At 40.7% G+C, this 10603-nt stretch overlaps 1 protein-coding gene across 1 annotated transcript; it reads left to right on the top strand.

The window, feature by feature from the left end:
- Positions 1 to 247: 247 nt before the first annotated feature.
- Positions 248 to 10234, top strand: LOC134623763 (butyrophilin subfamily 1 member A1-like). Its single transcript, XM_063468784.1, has 4 exons — positions 248 to 338; positions 676 to 1014; positions 7397 to 7678; positions 10008 to 10234. The coding sequence occupies exons 1-4, from the start codon at positions 248 to 250 to the stop codon at positions 10232 to 10234; spliced, it is 939 nt and encodes a 312-aa protein (XP_063324854.1).
- The last annotated feature ends 369 nt before the right edge of the window (positions 10235 to 10603 follow it).

Consider the following 10603-nt stretch of genomic DNA (forward strand, 5'->3'; position numbering starts at 1 on the left):
CGTCTCTGCTGCTGTGGGAACAGGAAGCAGGTGAAGAAGAGCACCAGAGAGGAAATCTGTACAGAAAGTCTTTGAACAAAGAAGAAATTCTTTCCAGTGTCTCTAAAAGTGTTTCGTTGAAGTATTTTTTTTCCTAATTTCAGCATTCATATTTAAGACTGTAATGTTTAATGTTTCAAAGGATTGTACTGTTGCTTCCTGTAAGACAGAGATAAAGAGCATTTTTGTTAATTTTCAGAGGTGAATCATGGCTCTTTATCAGATTTCTGGACAGTTTACACTTCGACTCTCCTCCTTCATTAATGCTGCCCTGTCTCTAACTCTTCTCTTCTGCAGAGGTAAGTTTAGAGGCATCAAATAGAATTACAGACTGGAAAAAACATGTTTATGTTCAGATTGTGAAGAGGTGGAGCCCTGGTCACATACACAGAGAGCCTCTTTACACAATAAAAAACACAGAAAAATGGGATCAAATAACTACCATAATGGTACAAATGTCATTTATTTGCATTGTTGTTGCTCTTTGTGTTATTTACTCTCTGAGTTTAAATAAAGAACAGAATCTTTTAGACTCTGAGGTCTGTGCAGAGATCCATCCATGTCTGAGGTGTTGCTTCTATCAGCCTTTCATCTGAATCCTACAGCAGTAAATCAAATCTGATGTGTTTCTTTCAGGTTATTCTCAGGAAGCTCCAACAAAGCAAATAGTGGCTCTGCTGGGTGATGATGTTGTTTTACCCTGTTCTCTGGAGCATCCTGTGGATGCTTCAAACTTGCAGCTGGAGTGGGCCAGAACTGACCTGACACCAGGGTTTATCTACATGTGGGACAAAAATGAAGAAAATGTGGAGTTGAAAGAGCCGTCGTACGCTGGAAGAACCTCACTGTCCTTTGATAATCTGAATCATGGAGACATCTCACTGATTCTCTCCAAAGTACAGCTGTCTGATGAAGGACTGTACAGATGTTTCATTCCACAGCTGGGTCAAAGGTCATATGTTCATCTCATTGTTGGTAAGATTATTTTATTTAATTTTGTTATGACTAATTCCTACTGTCAAAGTTTATTAGCACAAAAGAATCTTTTAAAAATTTTCTGGAATATGTGACATTATTTGTCTTTTCCAGTGTAAATAAATAATTCAAAGTAATGATATTAATAATCTCACACACAGTTAGTAAATATCCAAATGTTCTCTTGTAACGTGTGCAGCAGATTACTGTAATTTCTCCCATCTCCCTTCATCAGGGTCAGCATCTACACCCGTCATAGAGGTGATATCAAATGTCAGCAGCAGGGTGGTGTTACAGTGTGAGTCTGCAGGCTGGTATCCAGAGCCTGAGCTGCTGTGGTTGGACGGTGAGGGAAACCTCCTCTCTGCTGGACCTACAGAGACCCTCAGAGGTCCTGATGACCTCTATACTGTCAGCAGCAGAGTGACTGTGGAGAAGAGACACAGCAACAACATCACCTGCAGAGTCCAACAGAGGAACACCAACCAGAGCAGAGAGACACACATCCATGTTCCAGGTAATAATGACTCACATTCAGAAACTATTTCATTATTTCACCCTCATCATGTGCAGTTTGAACCAAATCAGAACTAGTTTTACAAAAATAACTTCAATTTCTTTATCTTTTAAGGCTCTGCTGTCAGGAAGGAACCATCGGCCACTTTCATCATTGTGATCGTTTGCCTGCTGTGGATTTGTACAGTTGTCACTGTCGTGTGGAATTTCATGCCATCAAAAAAACCTGGTGCGTCACACGTTTGTTTCCCCTCTCTTCAATAATCAGACAATGATTTTTGACACTCCTGATTTATGATACTCAGCAGAAATAAATAAAGCAGAGTGTCACCTTTGTTCCACTCTATAGATGTCTTTGATATAATGTTAATCTGTATTCAAACAAACACATTCAATTCAATTTTATTTATATTGCACCAAATCACAACAACAGTCGCCTCAAGGCACTTTATATTGAAAGGTAGACCCTACAATAATACATACAGAGAAAAACACAACAGTCATATGACCCCTATGAGTGAGAGTGCTTTGGTGACAGTGGGAGGAAAAACTCCCTTTTAATAGGAAGAATCCTGCAGTAGAACCAGGCAGCCAGGCACATGTTTATATTGTTTTGTCATTTTTGTGTGTAGACCCCAAAGAGACTGAAACTGAGAAGAAAACAACAAAACAAAAATGCACCAGAGCTCCTGCTGACAACACCGAGATCATAGCAATGAAAGCAGAGCCGCCATCAGAACAGCTGGAAGACGACACATCTGCTGCTGAGGAGATCAAAGAAGCCAAGAAGGAAAAGAAATAGAAGAAACAGAAGTACAGAATAAGTGGTTCAAACAAAAAAGCTAAAATTTGATGACCGTTTGTCTTAAACTTTAGCTCTCATGCTGCATCCAAAGTTTCGAGGAGCTGACGCCGTAACGTGCATGACGTGAGACACAGAAGACATCAAACATGTTTGAGACTCTGTTTCTTTGCTCATCGTCACTTCATCATCACATCACGGAAAACATCAAACTTGTGATGTGTTCAGGAGTTTTCATCTATGAGGGAACTGCAGTGACTTCACAGAAAAAACTAAAAACCCTGCAGTTTGTTTCACTTCCAGACTTACACACTGCATAGTGTGGTAAAGGCTTTACCCACTGGAGGGAGCCACAGATCTAACTGTTGTAATAAAGCAGAGTGCACGTCAGCCTGTGGATCACTTTTAAAGAGGAAGTTCAGAAATGTAAAATGAGTCATGTGACCTTCCTTATGCGTTTGCTTCTTTGAGTCTGTCAGCTACCTCCACATTATCTGGTGGATGTTAGGAAGTTAATGATTGTTGAGACTGAACAGACGGACGTGCTTTCAGCTTTTCTAGTGTGTTATTTTCCTCATGTGTGTCATTGCCTTCTGTTTACAGCCATGTTTATAGACCATCCAGTTTCAAGTTGTGCTTTGTGCTGCACAACTGATGAAGTTCAGAATCACATTTATTTAAGTTTGTGCACAAACGAGTGTCACAGCTTATAACTGAGGTGTGAGGGGTTGGCAGCAAGCTTCCACTTGTGAAAGATGTTTCTCACTGGAGAAAAATGGACTTCAGATTGTTTGGAAGTGACCTTATAACCTTTCTCAGAGTGAAGAGCAACAGCCTGAATTAGATTAGATTCATATAGTGTCTTTGAAAAGTGTATATATTTGTATATACAATATACACACATACACACACCAATTACAAGATGTACAGTATTTGCATGCAATATAAAAATACGCGGTGTGTGTATGATGTCTATGTGTACAGGGCTTTAGTTTTGCAGTTTTACTTTTAGTTTAGCACAATGTTCAGCTGGATCTGAAACTTTGATGTGATTACAGCGAGGGCGATCAGAGTGTGACGCACGCTGGGTTTCTCTCACAGGTTACAGACTCACACTGTAAGACAGAGACGGCGATCACTGGATTTAATGGTTTTATTATCAGCTTAGAATGAAATCTGCTGTCTTTCTAACTCTGCGACACATAACACACTGTAAGTGTGTCATCTGTGAGATTTATGACCTGCAGCAGTCTCTGTTAGTAACGCTTCACAGTTTGTGTAATCTGAAGCCAGATTGTGCAGTTAAGACAAGTAAAAACTCGTTTCATTCAGAATCTGATGCCAACTTACCGGAGCATCCAGTTTGACCACAGCAGAGCCCAAAGACTGCCTTTCTGCTGGTTTTTATCTCTGCTGAGCTCTCATAACGACTATATAACGACTGATTTACTGTAAAACTCAGGACAACAGGAGTTACAGTCTGCACCACTGTGTTGTTACACTGAGTCTTTATCTGCGGTAAGCCTTTTTTTTTTAATATATAATAATGTATCTGTGTGTCTGTGTAAGCGTGTGTCTTTGTTTCACTGATAGGCTGTAGAGTTCCTGGTGAGTGCGATGGTGCACATCCAGCCTTAGCAGACCGATGAACAGGTGAACACAACGGACATGTTTCAGCGTTAGCAGCGTCATAAACAAACATGTTCTAAAATGATGTTTAAAGATGAATTATGGTCTTAACAAATTTTCTCTTATAAAGGCAGACTTTCTGTCCACATTACTTTAATTTTTACTAGAAGTAATTTGTCAAAAAGACACAAAACACAGAACTGTGTTTCTTTTTTCAGATGTTTTTCTTTTTCGTGAATAAGACACAAACCTACCCTATAAAACCACCCTGTTGCTTTACAGAGCGTCCTGGGGTGGAGTCAGATTCCCACGCTTATGTTGTTATTTTTGTTCTGTCTGTGATGAAAGCGAAGCATGAGGACAAGTGGTGAAAGACAGATGCTAATGTTCTATGTCAAAGAATAAAAGCATGAAAGATGTGCGTCTAATTTAATTTCATTCATTTATTAATTGATTTAAGCAGTCGCCTCAATGCACTTATTTTGTGAGGTAAAGACTCTACAATAATACAAAGAAACCCTGGCGATCCACTATGGGCAAGCACTTGGTGACAGGGAGAGAAGAAAACCTGTGGTAGAAGCAGGCTCGGGGAGGGACGACCAAAGATATTTTATTTTAGTCATATTTTATGACTAAAGGAAGACATAAAATATGTTCTCTTCAGTCCATGTTGAACTTCATTTTGAACTTATATTCATATGAACTTAAGTCCATATTGATCCTGAATCTAAAATGAAACAGGGTTTGTACATCATGTGATGAGTAACCTCTGATTTCAGGGACTGTGGGGTTTCAGGCCCAGTGTTGATGTCTAAGCGAGGGTCTGGCTTCCATTGCTGGAAATATGTCACAGTTCTGATTATAATCTTTACAGACAGAGTTTCTGCACACAGCCGAGGTTTTTCATTTCTGTGGCTCACGTGTTTTTGTTGGCTTTTCAAGTGAAGATCTTCAGCCTTCATTCTGCGGCAGTTTGCAGTTCAGTGTTCAGAGAGAGGAATGAAAATTAACACCTAAGTGGACAAGTTCAAGTATCTCAAGGTTCTGTTTATAGCAGCGCAGTGAGAGTGGATCGGGAGATTGGCAGACTCGTGCAGTGTCTGCAGAGATGTGGCCTCTGTACCGCTCTGTTGTGTTAAAGAGAAAACTGTAAGCTGTTGGTTTACTGGTCGGTCAACATTCCTAACCTCACCCAAAGTGATAGGAGTGACATTACAGAAACAAACAAACTTTAAAATGTGTTTGAGCGCTCACTTAGAGAAAGTTCAGACACTTGTTCTTGTGTTTACTTTAATCATTTTATTTGAACTCTGACAAAACAATTTCCCAAATCTCTGATGAATAATTTTGATCATATCTTTTCATTAAATGCAGTAATGATGATCTTTTTAATGACCTTTATTTTGTGTTTTTTTTATAAAGACTGAACATCACTCATTAAAAAACAGAAAACAAATTTAGAATGGACCTAAAAGGGAAGTGTTTTTTCTAGAAATAACTATATTACTGAAACAGTTTCATGATATCAGACCGTTAGCATGCACTGAGAGATGAAGAGAGTAAAAAGCCTTTTGTTTTGACTTTCAGATAAGAAGTGAAGGATGTCTCTTCAGGGGATCTTCTGGAGACCCTCAGCCGTCACTGCTGTTTTGGTGCTTCTAACACTTCTCTTCTGCAGAGGTAAATATATACAGCAGATACCTGCAACTTAGCAGAGCTACAGTTTGGGCAGATCCATATCATGGCAAACTTCTGATGTTCCTGTACACTATCTCAGACACTTGGTTGTGCTCATTCCCAGCTTGTACCTTACCTCATGTTGCTATGTGTAAGAGAGTCTCTGGGACACCTTTGCGCAGCCTGTAGCTCTGGTCCTGTTGGCTGTGGTAGAGTCCTAGCTCTATAGATCTGATGCTTAGGGCCTCTTCTTGTGGTGCCATGATCAGAGCCTCTGTACAGTCTTGTAAGGTGGTCTTTTCCAACCACTCGTAGGATTTCTTGATATCAGCCATTTTCTCAATCTGTCGATGGTACATACAGTGCAGGTGTTTGGTCATCCATGACAGTTTCTGTCCTGTTCCTCCTTATTGTCTGTCTTGTTGATGGAGTCTTGAAGCAGCTGATCTCAGGGGGGCATTTTCCTGATGTATTCATGGATGCTTCGTGTTTAATCCTGGATTGTGGTTCTGTCACATGAATTTTCACCCTCTATTTCTCTGTTGCTCATAGAGCATCAGGATACTGGACTTTGGGTGGAATCCTGCACGCATAATGATCTGTATCTGTCTTTACATCAGTCACATCTATCTTCTAATGTGACAGGTTTGTTACTCCAGCTGAGTATCTTATGACTCTTATGAAATAGTATGTATAAAAGTGCACTATTATCCTTGTACGGTGCTATGCACCGAGGCAGCATCCATGTGTGAGGCTCTGAGTCATAGTCTTTCTTGAAGCCAATCCAGGCAGTGCTCAGCTTGGTCTACCTGGTCTTGAGGTCCAGCTGTACTACTCGGTCACCCAGGAGCTGGGGCCTGCTGGTTTATTCATGTATTGACTCGTGTCTACTCAGCTTGGTTGCTACAATGCCTGAGAGGAGCTTCTGTGTTGTAGAGAGGCAGCTAATCGGCCTGTTGTTGATGGTGTGATACGATAGTGCTGGGATCCTTAATAATCAGCATTGGTTTTCACTGTGTTAGTCATTCTGGATGAGTACCTGCTGTTGGTAACCTGCTTATTTGTGCTGCAATCACAGCATGCCATTAGCTTTCTCAGGCAGTAGGCATGGATCATGTCAGGTCCTGATGCTGTCCAGCTCTTCATTCTGGAGACTCGTTGTTAGTTATCTGCATTTCTGATGTTGACTGACTGTCTGTGGTCTACTCTTAGGTCACACACTTGCTGTTAGTGTTGTTTGATGTGCCTTTCTCCCAGATGTTCTTGCAGGCCTTGTTCTAGTCTTCTCTTGAAGCTGAGAGTATACCTTGGATTAATATTTGGAGAGCCCATTTACTCTCCAGGCCTCTGCTTCTCTGGCATATTTCTTCAGCCTCAAATGAGTGAACAGACCTGTGAGCAGTTGTTTGGCAGTTTCTAGAACCTCAGTCATGAACATCTTGCTCTTCATCATATTCATCCAGGACCCGTCTTGTAAAGCTCTACGGAGTGGAGAAGTTTCAATGTGTGAGACAAAAACTGGCTTTTTTGCATATGAATCCTAAAAGACCAATTCTGCTGGTGGCGTAACACAAGGTAACACTGGTAATATTTTTATTTTTAAAAATGTATTTTACTAATTATAGAAGCATCTAGAGACATCAAACTCTTTTTTTACTGTGACGAAAGAGGTGAACATGAAGAAAAAGCTTTGAATAAGGTCTATCCAATTACCCTGCATGCAATGGTTCAGTCCTGTCTCCTGTCTCCCTTCATTAGGGTCAACTTCTACACCCATCATAAAGGTGATGTCAAATGACAGCAGCAGGGTGGTGTTACAGTGTGAGTCTGCAGGCTGGTATCCAGAGCCTGAGCTGCTGTGGTTGGACGGTGAGGGAAACCTCCTCTCTGCTGGACCTACAGAGACCGTCAGAGGTCCTGATGACCTCTATACTGTCAGCAGCAGAGTGACTGTGGAGAAGAGACACAGCAACAACATCACCTGCAGAGTCCAACAGAGGAACACCAACCAGAGCAGAGAGACACACATACATGTTCCAGGTAATAATGACTCACATTCAGAAACAAACTATTTTATTATTTCACCCTCATCATGTGCAGTTTGAACCAAATCAGAACTAGTTTTACAGGACAAACTTTTATTTCTTTATCTTTTAAGGTTCTGCTGTCACAAAACAACCATCGGCCACTTTCATGATCGTGATCGTTTGCCTGCTGTACGTTGGTGCTGTTATCGCTCTTGTTTGGAATTTCATACTATCAAAAAAACCTGGTGCGTCACACGTTTGTTTCCCTTCTCTATATTTCCTGGAGTATGAAAGGCTGAATTTCTGAGACTAAATTCAGCACAGTGTTAGCTTTGCTTCCCTCTATAGAAGTCTGCATACATTCATTCACGGACAGTAATGCTGCTCTGGATTTTGGAAATTAACAAGTGATTATTTCAGCATTATCTTACCTGAATGAATATTTTATTCTCACACTTATGCTCAGTTTACAGTTTATGATTGCTAAATATTTTTACACTGTGGTGCAGGGATAAATGTAACACTACAGGATCTTAATCAGCAGGAGGGATCAGAGGGAGTGTCAGCGGGGTTGAACAGGAATATAAATCTACAAATGCATGACTAATGCTTTAATCTGCTTTAATAACTGCAGACCTGTATCCAACTTACCATTTTTAAGTAAAATTTTAGAAAAACTTGTTTTTACTCAGATTAATGATTTTCTGAATGATAAACAGATCCTAGAAATATTTCAGTCTGGATTTCGGGTGAACCACAGCACAGAGACCGCTCTCCTAAAGGTTTTAAATGATCTTAGATGTAACTGGGACTCCCAAAAGCTCACAGTCCTGGTGCTACTGGATCTAAGCGCAGCTTTTGATACAGTAGACCACGCTATACTTTTAAACAGATTGAAACACATGGTGGGCCTCTCTGGTGCTGTACACAACTGGTTCACTTCCTATCTCTCAGACAGAACTTTTATGGTGTGTATGGATACATGCTCCTCTAAGATCCATAAAATGACATGTTGTGGTGTGGTGTGCCTCAAGGGTCGGTTTTAGGCCCTGTACTTTTTAACACGGAGATGCTGATGCATGCTTTTATTACCAGTCGCATTGATTATTGTAATGCCCTGCTCTCTGGTCTCCCCAAAAAGAATATTTCACCTTTGCAACTTTTGCAAAACTCTGCAGCTCGTGTGCTGACGAAGACCAGAGGGCGGGCCCACATTACACCGGTTTTACAATCGCTGCATTGGCTCCCCGTGTGTTTCAGGATCGATTTTAAAGTTCTTTTATTGGTTTTTAAATGTCTTAATGGTCTTGGGCCTTCTTATCTTTCAGATCTGCTTTTACCATATGAACCCTCACGGACCCTGAGGTCCTCTGGTACTGGCCTTTTGATTGTCCCTAAAGTCAGGACACATACTCACGGAGAGGCAGCTTTTCAGTGGTATGGTCCTCGACTGTGGAACAGCCTGCCGGAGGAGCTCAGGGCTGCAGAGAACATTCATGTTTTTAAGAACAGGCTCAAGACCCACCTTTTTAATTTAGCTTTTAACTAACGCTTATTTATTTTATGCTTATTTATTCTATCCTGTTATTCTATTTATATTATTAATTAGTTTTACCTAATATCTATTGATTGTATTCTTATTCATTTTTTATCTTCTTACTCTGTTTATACTTATATTTATATTGTATCCCACTCTTATTTATTTTATCTTTTTATCCTGTTTATATTCTTATTAGGTCATATCTCCAGTGTTTCCTCGGAGGGGGCTCTCTGCACCGGGGCTGTGATCGACCGTGGCTGCTGGGGCTCTGTGGATCCTCTCAGCCTGGCTGGGGGGCTTCTTTGCCGCCCTCCTGCTGTGTGCCCAGCCTGGAGGCTGCGGTCTGTGACCGGCTCCCGGTGCAGACAGCTCCCTGTGATAGTGTTTCCTCACTTGGCTAATGCGTACCCAGCCCAATTTTACTCTTTAAGTGTGTGTGTGTGTATATGTGTGTGTGTGTGTGTGTATATGTGTGTGTGTGTGTGTGTGTGGGGGGGGGGGGGGGGGGGGGGGTGTATCCATGACCGTTTCTGTTAATGAGAGTGCGGGGGATGAGTGGGAGGGTGGGGTGGGGTGGGCTGCTTTTAACCATGTAAAGCACTTTGTGCTACAGTTTGTTTTGTATGAAAAGTGCTTTATAAATAAAGACTGATTGATTGATTGATTGATAATGCATACTATTATTTTAATGTTCCCACACAGTTACAGGTATTTTATGGTTACATAAAAATTACAATAGGAAAGCTGTATTCAAACACACAAACACATGTATATGAATAACACTTTTCCTTTCTGTGTTTAGACACCAAGGTGAATGAAACTGAGCTGAAAACAATGAAACAAAAACGCAGCAGAGCTCCTGCTGACGACACCGAGACCAAAGAAATAAAAGAAGAGCCGCCATCAGAACAGCTGGAAGACGACACATCTGCTGTTGACATGAGTGAGGTGATCAAAGAGGGCGAGGAAAACAAGGAAACAGAGACTCAGATTACGGCACAGTCAGCCTTAACCAGCAGTGAAAACTAAAGAACAAGAAGCTCTCTGAGAGCACAAACCTCAGGCAGCTCACTGTCTGTGCAGTGCTTACTTTTAAGTAAGAATAGTGTATTTTTATTTAACATTACACTGGAGTAGTATAATAAGTATTTGTAAATAAATGGGCATTAATGACTTGAACTTAGTATGTAATATTACACTGCAGTATATTTATAACTAACATTTATTTATAACTAACTCATTCATTCCCCTGACAATACTTTAAAGATTTAACACATTTTGGGGTCAACGTGAAAGAAAGACAGATGTGAAATGTAAAAGTGAGGTCAGAGGTCAAATGTGACATCATATTTTAAATGTACTTTCTATATGTTAACGATACACACCACACTTGTAAGA

The sequence above is a fragment of the Pelmatolapia mariae genome, linkage group LG3_W (genome assembly GCF_036321145.2).
Source record: "Pelmatolapia mariae isolate MD_Pm_ZW linkage group LG3_W, Pm_UMD_F_2, whole genome shotgun sequence".
Classification (NCBI taxonomy): domain Eukaryota; kingdom Metazoa; phylum Chordata; class Actinopteri; order Cichliformes; family Cichlidae; genus Pelmatolapia; species Pelmatolapia mariae.

Bases quoted from the DNA above. Each gene is read 5' to 3' on its own strand.
- LOC134623763 (XM_063468784.1), top strand. From the start codon at position 248: ATGGCTCTTTATCAGATTTCTGGACAGTTTACACTTCGACTCTCCTCC. The intron at 1,015-7,396 runs GTAAGATTATTT...TCCCTTCATTAG, and splicing joins ATATGTTCATCTCATTGTTG to GGTCAACTTCTACACCCATC. The intron at 7,679-10,007 runs GTAATAATGACT...TTCTGTGTTTAG, and splicing joins GACACACATACATGTTCCAG to ACACCAAGGTGAATGAAACT.